At 43.7% G+C, this 15,682-nt stretch overlaps 1 protein-coding gene across 4 annotated transcripts in view; it reads left to right on the forward strand.

Annotated features, from left to right (window-relative positions):
- Positions 1-15,682, forward strand: part of LOC138295834 (uncharacterized) — a 1,330,477-nt gene that overhangs the window by 62,012 nt on the left and 1,252,783 nt on the right. For all 4 annotated transcript variants that reach the window (XM_069234393.1, XM_069234396.1, XM_069234394.1 and 1 more), the window contains exon 3: positions 9,819-10,009. In XM_069234393.1, coding sequence (XP_069090494.1) covers positions 9,819-10,009 — 191 coding nt within the window. The remainder of the gene's footprint in view (positions 1-9,818; positions 10,010-15,682) is intronic.

Consider the following 15,682-nt stretch of genomic DNA (forward strand, 5'->3'; position numbering starts at 1 on the left):
CCTGGCTTCTAGACACTGTCTACATTTCACCAATAAGGGATAACTGGACCTGGTATAAGGTGTAAGTACCTTAGGTACCCACTACAAACCAGACCAGCCTTGTACACACATGGCGATTTTTACTTTCAGGTTGGCAGGTCTGATATATAGGTGGCTCATTTCAGTTAGAGCCATGTTCAACAGGGTATTCTGCACAGTGGACTCTGTGGTAAGTGGAAGTAGAGGGTTGAAGAACACCTTTATAGTGTGGGAATGCAGGCATGGCCTACCCGCTTTGTGACAGAGAGATCACCAGGCTGAAAAGGTAGTGGTGACCATTTTGATTTCCTTCTGTGCCACGGGAAGATCCAGTGGTAGAAGGGAGGCCAGCAGAAATACATTTTTCTGATCAAGCTCAGTGCTAAAATAGGGCATATAGGCATCCGGGTTATACCAAAATTTGGCAAAAAGACATTGCACCACCAACTTTTTATTGCAGGTTTTAATCAATATACAGACAGTATACAGCGTCAAACCACTCCTTGATTAGTAAGCCTGGAAATCAGTTATCACTGGAAGAAAAACAACGATGATGATATATAAACATTTCACGGGTAGCAGAAGGTATGCAATCATTGTAGTGACAAACTGTGCTCTGGTCTCCTATTGTGAGCAATACAAACATAATTTCTCTATATTTATCTGTTGTACCTGGGAGAGGGGGAGTGGACTAGAGGTAGAGGTGATAGCCGTGGGGTTAGGGGGGCAGACATAACACTACCATGTGAGAATATAAGTGCAGGGAGCATTCAAAGTTACAGGCACGATGGGTCGGGTGTAAAGTCAGGGCATGTGTTTGTTGACAGGAGCGAGGGAAAGATATCAGAAATTGTGGTGGTGAGCATACATGCCAGCATTAATTAGTGTTGATATGCCCAAAGGGGAGTGCAGGGTTGATTTGTCATGGCATGGGCCTCAGGAAAGAGGGTGGTCTGGGCTCATGTGTTGGATACATTGGTTGAGAAGTGTATCCAATTCTTGGGAAATAAGGCATTTGCAATGATGTCACAGTTCTTCTTAATGGAAGGCCATTCCCTCAGCTGCCCCCCATTTACACATAGCGTTTTGCCAAGCCAACAGCAGGGATGTGTGTTTGGCCTTCCATTGAAGTGAAAGTGTACTCTTGGCGAGAAGATCCATCCCAGCTAACCTACATTTAAATATGGCTAAGGCACAGGTCTCCCAGGTGGAAATGTCCAGGAGTTCAGTAACTTCACACAGCGCAGTGTGTATGTCACCACATTAGGTGGTAAGGGTACTGCAGGACCACAAGATATGGCAGAGGCTGACATCATCAGCCAGGCATCAGGGGCAGCGGCAGTTGGCTGTTGGAAAGTATCAGTAGAGCTGTGAAGTTGCTGGAGACAGACTGTGGAAACCCAGGGTCTGAACCCATTCAATGTCATAGAAGGATCTCCCCATTTCCTCCTCCCATCTTGCATGCAAGGGCATTGCCGTATGTGTCTGCAGAGCTCGGTAAAGCCATGTAATTAGGTGACCTCTGTATTCCAAAGTGAGGAGGGCCTGCAATAAGGTGTGGTTAGGGGGTTTCTCAGCCTGAGAAGACCGGAGGAGGTAGTGTGTTGTGCAGGTGTCAAAACATGAGAAATTGGCCTGGTGAAAGGTTGTGGTCAGTCTGCAACTAATCAAATGTTAGAAGGTGGCCATCAGAAAACAGGTCTCTGTAAGTAGTTAAGAGCCCATGCAGAGTATGTTCCTGGGTATTGGGGTAGGCCATGTAGTGGAATCCTGGAACATAAGGCGGGACGTGTCATGTAAGATCGCATTCTTTTGATACATTTGCGAGCTATTGAGATGTGCAGGGAGCATAGGGAGTCTGGCACAATTAATGGAAGCTGCTTATTTCAGCCTTGGTGAAGGCGTGTGCAGTTTAGTATGTTTCTTCCAAGTTGCGGTTCGACAGCTACTTAGCTACCTATTGCAGATGGGCCACCAGGTAATAAGCTTAGAAGACATGGCCCCGGACCACCTTCGTCAACAGGTAGATGTAGTTTTTCAGGGCTAACGGGCAGTGGTCATTGCCCCAAATGAGTTCTGTCAGCACTATATTTAAGTCTCCAAACAAGCTATGGGGCAGGATCATGGGTAAATTGTTAAAGTAGTATTGTAGCGGGGGATTCCTGTGACAGGGCAATCTTTCCTGTTGTGCCGTGCAGCAGTTTTTTCCAGAAGTGAACCAGGGACTTCACTGCCACTAGCGCTGGTCGGCGATTCCCATCAAGGAGAACTACAGTGGTATGTTATAGGCAGAGATGCACCAAGGGGAGAGGAGCCTCACCACTTCTTATGTCCTGAGGGGGCATTTCAGAATGTAGTGGGTAAACGGATGATATGGCCCATTTTACCGCCAGGCTGGTGTATCCGGTGAAGTAACACAGCACGCTTTGGATAGGGGTGAAGTCCATACCCGTATCTCGGAGGTACAGCAAGAGCTTGTTGCTGTACAGTTACACTGCATGTGTCCTGTCAGCAAGGGGAATGCCCCAATTCTCTCCATCCCTCCATAGTCGGATGGCTACAGTTCCCATGGGTAATGGAGGTATAATGGCATCCAAGGCCTCCATCTGCACCACAGAGATTTGTGGTATCAGCAAATGTGTGAGGAATGAGGCTCCTTTCCCAAGCAGTATCCATGTTGGTGTTTGATAGATGCTGGAGTAATACCTATGGAATTCCCGAAGAATAGCTTGCTGCGTGTTCAGGCTCAAGCACAATTATAGTCGTCCCTTAGTTTCCATGGCACATGTGTCCTCTGGATCTGCATGTCTGAGAATCTGGTCTAGAACTTGTCTTGCTCAGAGTTCGGGGCGTATGACACTGCACCTCTAAATAGTATATTTCTGGATCTGTCACTTCAACCACTTTAGCATATGGAAGAACCAGCAAGTCCAAAGCAATCCTCGCTGGCTTATTTGCCCAAATCAGTTTAAGAGGGACTGGAGTGCGGTAAAGAAGTGTTTGCTGAGGTTATAGGCATATTTGCAAAGAGATACAATAATTTAGGGGGGTCTATCAATTTAAGTAAGACTACTCTACCCACCAGGGACAATGAAATTTGGAGGCACAGATCCACGTGTTGTGAGATTACCTTGAAACATTTTATATCTGTCTCTTTTCTTTTGTATGTTTATATGCAAAAAAAAATGTATACAGATTGGTTATGTATATCCATTGGGAACTTTATTGTTGCTTTCTGTTGCTTTTCCTAGTTTCAGTATTTACTGGGAAGAGAGAGATTATCTGAACTGGGGTGCCCACCGCAAGATTATTTACAAGGGGTCACCCCCTTTGTTCTATAATTAGAAGGTGACATGCACCTATGAATGACTTTTTTTCGTACATTTGACTCAAGTTGCATCCATAGTGCAGGGTTATTTTTGGACTACCCTCACGTCTGACAGGTTGTAATAAATTTCAAAGCATCCCTTCAGCAGCATACAGAGTCCTTCTCACATGTTACACCTCCAATGAATAACGACTACTGGATCTTCACAGATGAGAAACAGCCTTAACAACGAAGGCTAAACAATGAGACGCCTTTACAACAAAAAAGCCTTTACCACAAAAGTCTTTTACAATTATTTTATTTTACAACCGCTATGTCTTTACCATGGTTTCCCCTTTTAAGACAGCGTCAAAAAAAGCGTTATATATATATATATATATGTATATATATATATATTCATAAAAGCTTCATGGAGCACTCACGGGGTATTAAATGCAATGTTTATTCCAACAGAAAACGTATTTCTGTGACGTGCCTTCATCAATGCTAACAGAAATAAAATGAAGCCGACACTGTCTTTTAAAAATCACATCAACTGTTCCCATTGGAGGATTCCATGTGGTTAGCAAAAGAGGAATGTTGCTATCTCTGTTCTAATACCATATATCTGGCTGCCATTTTAACATAAAATTTCAGTGCTTTACTCCAATTGGCAGTGATGACGTTTGATACATACCTTTTATAAAAAATCAATATTACCATAAACTCTAATCATGGAATAGATTTCCCCAAATGTTCAAACACTGGTGTAATTGGCCATATGTAAAATTGCCTTAATATGCAGTCCTCTCATTTAATTCCACCCTAAATGGTCTGCCATAATCCCATCATGTACCTCTCCATTCACCGCACCCCTGGACATAGCCACAATATATTGATTGATTGTCACATACCCATAGGCATCAGTCCAATGACCAGTGCCGTTAAACTCAGTAGAGGTTCCGGCAGTTTGTCATTAGTTCCACTCTCACAATTATGGACATAGCACCCGTCTTGAGTTTGATAGTATTGGGTGGTATTGTCTGGAAAATTGTAATTGCCAAACTTCCGGAACCACCACTTAACTGAGGGCCACTCTGAGCATTGTGACGTATTCACGAATATTGAGCGTCGTGAAAAAATATATATTTAAAGTCATAACTTGACCCTCAAAGACACCTGTATCACAGCCGTGGGATTAGGGTACCTCCACCCTGACCCCTTATTCTAATTTTCATTTCATTTTCAGCCCCTGGGGACCATGTCCTGTTACCTAAAATGGTGGCTGCAACTTTCTGGTCAGGTTGTGGCTAGCCAATCAGAGCATTCCACTTGTCAGGCGCATTTGCCAATTCTCCACGATAATCGCAAAAACGTTGTGAAAGATTACCGGCATGTGATATACAAATTTTATTTTCCCTTTAATATCTCAAAAACTACTGAACGAATTTATACCAAATATCCAAAAGCTTAATCTGTGTAAATAAACTTACCTTTCTGCCAAATTTGGTGTAATTCTGTCCAGTCGTTCAGTCTTTAGTCATGTTCAAACCTCCTATGGGAATTATCATGGGAAACCCACGTTTTTTGATTCCCTCCCCCCTTTTCTCAGTCCCCATTTGACGGATCACCCCAAAACTTCCCATGCACAACAAGAATCACCAGGACACTTTTTTGTAAAATTTAATGAATATCCGTCAAATGGTACCAAAGATATAGGCAAGTCAAACAAAGCTTTTTCTATGGAAAGTAGATAATTATAGTTAGGATCTAGTTTCCATAGGTAGAGCATTTTTTTTTTTGCCAATAATTTGGCACCGCTTGACAAATCTTAACAAAAATTTCAAAACATATTCTTCAGTTAGTTCAGGTGCTGTCTTTAAAATTTCTGGGTGTTCTGTCAAGTGGGGACCGAGATAAGGAGGTGGGGGCAAAATGTGTTTTCCACATTCATTTTCACATAGAGATTTTGAACACGGCTCCAGCCCGAAATGTTGGACGGAATTATGCCAAATTTGGCAGAAAGCTAGCTTTTGGTCCAGAAAGCATGCTTTTTGTAATTTGGTGTAAATCTGTTCAGTGGTTTTAGAGAAAATAAAGGCCAATACATATAGGTATTTAGGGACATGGATCCTCCGCAGATCCACCTATCCAAGTTCTGATATCTGTTTGGCTGCCAACACTCAACAAGGAAGCATGCTTGCCATGAATGTCACACTGCACTGCAACATAGTTATTCCAGAGAATGGACTTATCATGGTCTGTGCACAGTTTTGTTCTCTCTGGGACCTTACACTACTGCACCTGTTTCTGGGGATTCTACAGAATTTCCCCATGATCTTTTGACACGACCACTCCCCACTATATAAGTGACTTCCATGGACTCTACACTTAGTTGTAACAGGATGACCAGGCTCACAGATAGCCTTCCGACTCCCACAACCAACAGTATAGACATGTTTAATTTTCTATTTTTCTTGAAGATTTTTCACACATGATTGTATAGCCTGTTTTGGGACATTATCATTAGCCTTGAAAAAATCCCTAAAGTGATGAAACACGTTTCGGCTGTAGAGGATTTACCTTTGTATGCCAATAAAAGGACTTGAATTTCACCTGCTTTTCTACGCATCCTTTCTGTGAAGGTATTCTGACCTGGAACTTTGTTTTAACATAATATGTGTGGAGGGTACTTTTGTTAAATAAGTCCCAGTGGTTCGCTATGGGACCAATGATCTTTCAGTTGTGGGTACTAGGGCTTTCATACTTGACCAGCACCACATACACTGTATGAATTTTTATTCACAACACACACTAACATTACTACGCGTCTAAGTGGAGGTGAGATCACTATACCACAACTACCAATATATAACTCAAGAAGGAAGTGTTGGCTGGCATATTAGGACTCAGCTTTATAACTCGCGCTCCCACCACGCACAGTTTTTTCTTCAATAAATTGACTGCTAATGTTTCATTCACATATTTATTGATGTTATAAAAATTATCGTGAGTGCTGTGATATCTTGTGTAATTAGCAGTGCATGGTGAGGGTGCGGGTTATAGTTACCTGAGGCTGCGAGTTATAGGTACTTGAAATAATTCTAACTATAACTGCTGAATTTCTCTTGCTTTGTGTGAATTAATTCAGAACCTAACTATAACGTCACTGTAACTTTTGTTTTTTTCAGTGAATTTCTATGTTTTTTTTTAACATAAAGTAATTTTCATTAATATATGTTAATCCAACCACTGCTGCACATGGTCTTTGGCAGTGAGTGGCGGGGGTTGGCCACGGGACCTGTCTCTCTGTGTGTGAAAATAGGTGTGAGACGGTGTTTCTGGGTGTGAGAGTGTCTGTCTGGGTGTGAGAGGCTCTATGTGGGTGTGGGAGTGGGTATGAGAGTGATTGTGAGAGTAGGTGTGAAAGGGTGTCTTGGTGTGAGAGTGGGTGTGAGTGTCTCTATGAGTGGGTGTGTGAGTGTAGCTCAGTGAGTGTGTGTGTGAGAGTTTGAGTGGGTCTGTGAGTGTGTGCATTAATGTCGGAGTGGGTCTGTGAGTGGATGTATGAGTGCCTTAGTGGGTCTGTGAGTGAGTGCTTGAGTTTATCAGTGGTCTGTGGGTGCGTGTTTCAGTAGGTCTGTCAGTGGGCACATGAGTTTGAGTGTGCCTGTGAGCGAGTGCATGAGTCTGAGTAGGTCTGTTAGTGGGTGCATGAATGTCTGAGAGGGTCTGTAAGTGGGTGCGTGAATGTCTGAGTGGATCTGTGAGTGGGTGCCTGAGTCTCTGAGTGGGTCTGTGAGTGGGTACATGAGTGTCTGAGTATATCTGTGAGTGGGTGTGTGAGTGACTGTGTGGGTGTGTCAGTATATGTGTGAGTGACTCAGCCACAGAGGAACCTCACCTGCCCTTTTATCCAACAATAGTCCACAGGTTTGCACAAAATATCTACCCAAGTAGAGTTCTTTCTGCCTCCTTGGGTGAATGACCAGAAGGAAATGTCACCAGTGACTTTGTGTGCGTTTTGGCAACATGATCGTTCGTGCTGCCTCTTTCTCTAAAATTCTGTAATAACATGAATCCTTCTCTATATAGGGAGACCAACAAGACTACAAAGACGTAAATCTCCACCCAACCCGGGTCCTTTCTCTTATCTATATGACGCAAGTGATTCTTTTTTTTGTGGACATGTCCTCCTATTTATCTGCATCAAGATCACACCACCACAAAACGGTGGGAAACACAAATGGGGGCCCTTTGGTGTGCTGTCCATCATCCTGCTAAAATGTGTGAAGACCTTTGATTACTACTAAGGTCGGCAGTGCGGGCCAAGCGGGCACAGCTTCAAGGTGATTTGCACATTTGCACACTCATAATACTCATAGCAATTGAAAGGGAGAACTTTGAATCCAGGGGGCACGTGTCCCCTCCTCCCTGGGCCAATTTCAGCCCGAGGACCCCATCCCCTGGAGCCCAGCCATAAAGAGATGGGGGGGCTGCATGGCCCCCCTCCCTGGGCCTTTTTTGGCCATAGGGACTCCATCCCCTGGGGCTCAACCTTCATTCAACGGGGCTGTGCAGCCCCCCTCCTTGGGCCGATTTCAGCCGCAGGAGCCCCCATCCCCCCTGGCCCGAATATGTGGACATCCAGGGTGAATGGGACTGCTGGGACCCTCAAGTGCCCCAGAGGTCTTAGCTGCTTTCCCGACTCCTGTGGTAGCCGGCACTGCTAAAAATGCAGGTGCCTGTGTGCAAAAGCCATAGTTTCATCTTTTTTCCTACCCACATCTCTGCTTCCAGTGGGCGAGAGCACTTTGAGAGCTCTCGCCCGCATGAACCGGAGTGTTTGCTCTGATTTGGAAGGAGCTGTCAACCCTCCCGTCAAGTCAGAGCAAACAGCTCGGTCTCAGTAGTGGGTATCCCAGGACATAGCAGGAGCCAGCCCTGGGTGGTGGCGGTCCCTAGGGCCATGTATGGCTCCATGCGTGGGGGCCACAAGGTCCCCCTCCAATGTTTATTTTAGCCTCGGGGAGGTGGTGGTCCCAACGGGGCCGAGGTTCTACGACAGACCTCCTTCATTATTTTATTTCAACCACGGAGAAGTGTTAGTCCCCAGGGCTGCAGGGGTTGGTCTACATGGGCTCTCCTGCATTAATTTCATATTTAACCCCGGGGAGGTGATGGTGCCTGTGTCTGCGGGGGTGGGGTGCACGGGCCTCCCAGCATTCAATTCATATTTTGTCCTTGGGAAGTGACGGTCCTCAGGGCTGTGGGGGAGGCTGTACGGGCCTCCCCCATTTGAAATTACTGTTTTGCCCCAGTGAGGTGGTGGTCCCTGGGTGCAGGAAGGCCCTGTGGCCCCTGCAAATGTCCGTCTCATCTCTCTGGGGCAGTGGTGGTTCTTGGGGCTAATAAAAGCCCTGGGAGGGAAGCCATGCACCCCCTCCTTTTTAAGCCCCGAATGCCCTCAGGACCTGACCCACTCAGGGGTGAAATCAAAGAAAAGAGCGGGACATGACCCTTTAAAAAAAATATATATATCCATCTATATATATATATATATATATATATATATATATATATATATATATATATATATGTAGCCCTGGTGGGGTCTGTGAAGAACCCCTAGACTAAAGCTAGGGGTTCAGGGCGACCCTACTCTGGGCCGTTTAAAAAAACTTTTTTTATGTTGCTTTGTTGTTGTAATGGCAGTCGTTGTTTGTCGTGGCATGTAGTTGTTGTTTTGCTGCATGTATACGCCTCATATAAACATAGGTACAATATGCTTGCAGTAATACATTTTTATTATAATATAATGAAATTGCATATGTAATTTTAATTGTACACTGCTAACAGGCTGGTGTAGTTAGAGTAATTATAGAAACCCATTTTTAGTTTTATTTCACATCAAATGAAAATATAATTCTTTTAGTCACAAAAAAAGTACCCAAGGCTTGAATTGCTGTAACCTGCAGACATAGGGTCTGATTATGATCTTGGCAGATGAGATACTCCATCACAAACGTGACGCATATCCCATCCGCCGTCTTACAAGTTCCATAGGATATAATGGAACTTGTAATACGGCAGATGGGATATCCGCCACGTTTGTGATGGAGTATCCCATCCGCCAAAATCATAATCAAGCACATAGTCTGAACATTGAAGGATGACTAAAACAAAATTAAAAAGTATAATGAATGAAAAGAAAAAGTATTGGCAAAATAAAGTATTGTCGCCCTGACACTGAAGTGCACTTCTTTTTAGGTGGATGTCCACATGATAGCAGGCAAAATTCTATCCTTCATGCAGGAAGGCCAAAGACTGAAGTGGGCTGACCCGATGTTCTATGTTGTATATTGTGGTGGATGGAAGCAAAATTTGAATGACAGTTGAACTGACCAATATGCACGCACGCGTGTGCACACGCACACACACAAACACACACACACACAAAAAAAAGTTTGATTAAAGCTGTGTTCAATTACAGGAAAATGAAGCCTTGGTGGGATACATTGTATTACCTTCCTGGTTTAAAAGACAATTCAGCCACAACAAGGAAGATCAAGTAGAAGAACAATCCACTGCTAAAGAACAAGAACATCATTTGTTTAGTAACAAAAAGAACCAACTTGAGAATAAGCAACATTTGCCCCCAGAATTTAATCAGACGGACGTAAGGTAGGTTTTCATCTACTCATTCACAGTTATTTCAACAGTTATCAATGGGGTAGCAGTGTCATGATTTTCTGAAATTAAATAGGCCATCATGTAGAGTTTGATGGACAGAATAGTCTGCCAAAAAAGTGATGCACCCTGTCTGCCAAACTCTCAGTTCCCTCTGCTCTATTTAAAGTTAGTGGCTGTGCCATGTGTTTGACAGCGAAGTGAAAATTCACTCCGATGGTGGGGATTGTTGCAGACGGTATAGATCCAGATACACTTTTGCTGTCTTCTCTCTTGGGTAGACATTCGGCATTTGCCTTGGGTACTACTGCCGTACCTGCTGAGTCACTTCTAGATGTAATGTTTCTAATGCAAAAGACTATGCATGCAATTTTAGAAGTGCTGACGGCAAATAATAGTTTAGGAAAGGTACATAAAACCCAATTACAAGGGATAACAGAGGAGCTGAAATATTTTAAAACCTCTAGGCACCAGGGATAATTTATTTGTTTATTTTTTTTAACGTTTTTTGTTTTTTTTTTTAGGTGGGGAGCGACCCCTTAGGCAAGGGTCGCTCCCCTTGGGGGAAAATTATATTTAGGCCATTTCTGCCCCCCTTGGGGGCAGATTGGCCTATTTTGATGAGGCCAATCTGCCCCCAAGGGGGGTAGAAACCACTAGACACCAGGGAGTTTTTTCTTTGCGTGAATTTCACGCAAGGGGAGCGACCCCTTAGGCAAGGGTCGCTCCCTGGGGGGGGGATTTATTTTAGGCCATTTCTCTAGGCGCCAGGGCAAATTTTCTTTTTGTGTTTTTTTTTCTTTTTTTAGAGATGGGGAGCAACCCATCAGGCAAGGGTCGCTCCCCTGGGGGGCAAATTGTATTTAGACCATTTCTGCCCCCCTGGGGGCAGATTGGCTGATTTTAGGTCAATCTGCCCCCAAGGGGGCAGAAACCACTAGGCACCGGGGATTTGTTTTTTGGCGCCAATGTCACGCAGGGGGAGCGACCCCGTAGGCAAGGGTCGTTCCCGGGCATGGGGGGTTTGGGGGGGGGTCAAATTTATTTTAGGGCATTTCTGCCCCCCCCCCCCCCCCCTCCCGGGGCCGGCTGAGCTAGAGGCCAAACTCCACAGGTAGGCACTTTGCAAAAAACACCTCTGTTTTCTGTGAAAAAATATGTTGTGTCCACGTTGTGTTTTGGGCCATTTCCTTTCGTGGGCGCTAGGCCTACCCACAGAAGTGAGGTACCATTTTTATCGAGAGACTTAGGGGAACGCTGGGTGGAAAGAAATTTGTGGCTCCTCTCAGATTCCAGAACTTTCTGCCACAGAAATGTGAGGAACATGTGTTTTTTTAGCCAAATTTTGAGGTTTGCAAAGGATTCTGGGTAACAGAACCTGGTCCGAGCCCCACAAGTCACCCCATCTTGGATTCCCCTATGTCTCTAGTTTTCAAAAATGCACAGGGTTGGTAGGTTTCCCTACGTGCCGGCTGAGCTACAGGCCAAAATCCACAGGTAGGCACTGTTTTCTTTCAAAAATTTGGATGTGTCCACGTTGCGCTTTGGGGCGTTTCCTGTTGCGGGCGCTAGGCCTACCCACACAAGTGAGGTATCATTTTTATCGGGAGACTTGGGGGAACGCTGGGTGGAAGGAAATTTGTGGCTCCTCTCAGATTCCAGAACTTTCTGCCACAGAAATGTGAGGAACATGTGTTTTTTTAGCCAAATTTTGAGGTTTGCAAAGGATTCTGGGTAACAGAACCTGGTCCGAGCCCCGCAAGTCACCCCTCCTTGGATTCCCCTAGGTCTCTAGTTTTCAGAAATGCACAGGTTTGGTAGGTTTCCCTAGGTGCCGGCTGAGCTAGAGGCCAAAATCTACAGGTAGGCACTTCGCAAAAAACACCTCTGTTTTCTTTAAAAAAATTGGATGTGTCCACATTGCGCTTTGGGGCGTTTCCTGTCGCGGGCCCTATGCCTACCCACACAAGTGAGGTATCATTTTTATCGGGAGACTTGGGGGAACATAGATTAGCAAAACAAGTGTTATTGCCCCTTGTCTTTCTCTACATTTTTTCCTTCCAAATATAGGAGAGTGTGTAAAAAAGACATCTATTTGAGAAATGCCCTGTAATTCACATGCTAGTACCCCGGAATTCAGAGATGTGCAAATAACCACTGCTCCTCAACACCTTATCTTGTGCCCTTTTTGGAAATACAAAGGTTTTCTTGATAGCAATTTTTTACTCTTTATATTTCAGCAAATGAATTGCTGTGTACCCGGTATAGAATGAAAACGCACTGCAGGGTGCAGCTCATTTATTGGCTCTGGGTTCCTTGGGTTCTTGATGAACCTACAAGCCCTATATATTCCCGCAACCAGAGGAGTCCAGCAGATGTAACGGTATATTGCTTTTGATAATCTGACATTGCAGGGAAAAGTTACAGAGTAAAACGTAGAGAAACATTTATGTTTTTTTCACCTCAATTTCAATATTTATCTTTTTTAGTTGTTATTTTCTGTAGGAAACCCTTGTAGGATCTACACAAATGACCCCTTGCTGAATTCAGAATTTTGTCTACTTTTCAGAAATGTTTAGGTTTCTGGGATCCAGCATTGGTTTCATGCCCATTTCTGTCACTGACTGGAAGGAGGCTGAAAGCACAAAAAATTGCAAAAATGGGGTATGTCCCAGTAAAATGCCAATATTGTGTTGAAAAATTGGGTTGTCTGATTCAAGTCTGCCTGTTCCTGAAAGCTGGGAAGCTGCTGAGTTTAGCACCGCAAACCCTTTGTTGATGCCATTTTCAGGGGAAAAACCACAAGCCTTCTTCTGCAGCCACTTTTTCCAATTTTTTGGAAAAAAACGAAATTTTCCCTGTATTTTGGGCAATTTCTTGGCCTCCTTCAGGGGAACCCACAAAGTCTGGGTACCTCTAGAATCCCTAGGATGTTGGAAAAAAAAGGACGCAAATTTGGCTTGGTTAGCTTATGTGGACAAAAAGTTATGAGGGCCTAAGTGCGAACTGCCCCAAATAGGCAAAAAAAGGCCTGGCACAGGAGGGGGAAAAGGCCTGGCAGCGAAGGGGTTAACAACTTAAGGACTGACCAAGGTCAGGGGTGGGAAGTAGCTGCCCCAGGGCAAGGGGCCACATCACAAAAAGTTCCTAGCATACCCTATGGAGAAGATAGTCAGCGAGGAGAAAGAAAGAAGGGTAGAAGGAATAGTAGCCAAGGAGTGGTAATGGGAGAAAGGGAAGATAGAGGAGTGAGTAGTGGGCTAGAGGGAGAGAACAACACTAAGAGATTAGTAAGAAGTAGGGGTAGTAGAGACTTAGTCAAACCAGTTTGCCCAGTGAAGAGCGGGGTTTTGTTTTCACCTAACGGCCCAGGGGAAAAGAGGGAGTGGGATAGTCCCAGTGGAAGTAAATGGAGGTGGATATTTTTGGAGCCCGGGGGAAGAGAGATTGGGAGGAAACAGCAAAGGAAGTTAAAGCCATTGAATCGTACACGCCTTTTGGAAGTTATGGCTTTGTGTCCAAGCTTATGTGGGATTGAGTCAGAAGATTTAAAGCAAATAGGATTTATATTAAGCACGGAGGGGGAAGAGGTGACAAAAGTACTCTTCTATTCTGAATGTATTAGACGACTGGTGCTGCAAGCAGAGGCATAGCTAATAAAGGAAGGTATAAGGTTATTACAACAAAGTGAGTTAGAGAGTGAGGAACGAAATAGTAGAGCCCTCAGGTGCCATGCAGGCCAGTGCCCAAATCAAGTGCAGTGTAATTTGTTACGTAATAAAAATCAAAGAAGGTGGGTGGATGGATATAATGGCAGTCTAAGCGTAACTGTAGTTACTCAGTATAATGAATCATAGTGGAGGAATTGTTCTGAGCCCCTTGATAATTACAGTGGGGGAGAATTGAATTATGTGTACTAGGAATTAAGCCCTGCGCACATCCATCTGATCTTTTCCTGGAATTTGGGAGGGTATAAAAAACATTCAAAACAAGACCTATTTAAAGGAGAGTTAGAAAAGTATGATATATTGTGTCTCCAGGAAACTTGGCTATGTGAGGAACCTGAACCAGTAGACGGTTTTATGAGGCTTTTTAGAGGAGCAACACAGCAAGGGCTAGGCCACCCATCTGGGGACCTAATAACTTTAGCCTCAACTAGAATAGCAAACAAGTTTCCAGAAATTAAATCTAAATGTCGCTGGTTATTGGTAGGCCATGTAGATCTTTACAATACAATAGGAGGTTTGAAACAGCTTAGGACAATTAATGTGTATATACAACCGGGGTGTATGCATGATTATGACATCCAGCGGGGGCTGTTTGAGGAAGATTTGGAATTACTATGTATTGGTACAGCATGGTATGTGACTCTAATGTTGGGAGATTTCAATCACAAACTTGACCTCAAAAGTAGTGATAAATAGTACAAGGAGTTACTGGTGGCTGCACAAATCCCAAGTAGCATTTTTTCAACTGTAGAATATTCCATCAGTGATTTGTCCTTAGTAAGAATCTTAGGCTCACTAGGTATGTTCTGTTTGAACGGACGTATGAATACGGATCCCCCGGCAAAACAGACCTTTCGTCTAAGCAATCAGGCATGTCCCATCGACTATACTTTTAATAATACCTGTTTTTTTGGAGAAGTGTTGGACTTTGGAGTTGAGTATATAGAGGGTAGCGACCATTGGCCACTCCGTTTAACAATTCGGTCAGCCGATAAAAACCAAAAAGAAAGAGAAAAGGCGCTGATAGCCCAGGTTGAGTTCCCTCACAGGATAACGACCCGACTTACAGAAAGTAGTTTGAAAGCGCTTAATGAACTGATAGTAAACTATCCAAATTTTAGAATGGAAGAAGATCCAAAAGATATTTTCAAAGGTTATAATAGGGGTATTGCGCTAATGGTTGACTGCTTGAAAACCAAATAAAAAATATTGCAAGAGGGAAAGACGAAAGGAGAAGTATATAGGATTATTAATAGCAATAGATGGTTTAATTGGGAGTGCAGGTGTAAAAAGCAAAAGTTGTGAAGGTTAGAAAAGAGAATATAAGAAAAGACCTTCTATGGTTATAGAAGAGAAGCTTTGCCAGGCAAAACAAAGTTATAAAATAATTATAAGGCAGAGGAAATGGGCATATATTAAGAAGAACTGGGATACAATGATTGAGGTGATAAGTACATGGAATATCAGGGGCTTTTGGCAGTTGGCAAGGGAGGGGAAAATGTCAGGAACTATGCGGTGTCTGATTGGAGAAGAGGATTGGTATAAATATTTGTCTACTGTATATAAAGGTCCTGGCGATGAGGAAGAATATGGAGCTACTAGGAAGATTGGTGTGGGCATGAGATTAGCTTTTGTCCCACAAAAGATAAAAGAAACTATTGTAGCACTTAAACTAACCAAACTGGCAGGCCCAGACAATCTCCCAGCAATAATAGTAAAGAAAAACATTGATTGGTGGGTCCAATTTTTTCATACTACATTTTATAAAATTCTTGATTACGGGTGTTTCCCAGAGAATTGGAAGGGTGCTACGATAAGACCGATTCATAAAAAGGAGGACCCTACACAACCAAAAAATTACTGCCTGAAAAGCTTATTAGATGTAGGAGAAAAGGTATTTACAAAGATACTGCTGGGATTGATTAAAGAATGGGCAGAG

This window comes from Pleurodeles waltl, chromosome 5 (genome assembly GCF_031143425.1).
Source record: "Pleurodeles waltl isolate 20211129_DDA chromosome 5, aPleWal1.hap1.20221129, whole genome shotgun sequence".
NCBI lineage: Eukaryota > Metazoa > Chordata > Amphibia > Caudata > Salamandridae > Pleurodeles > Pleurodeles waltl.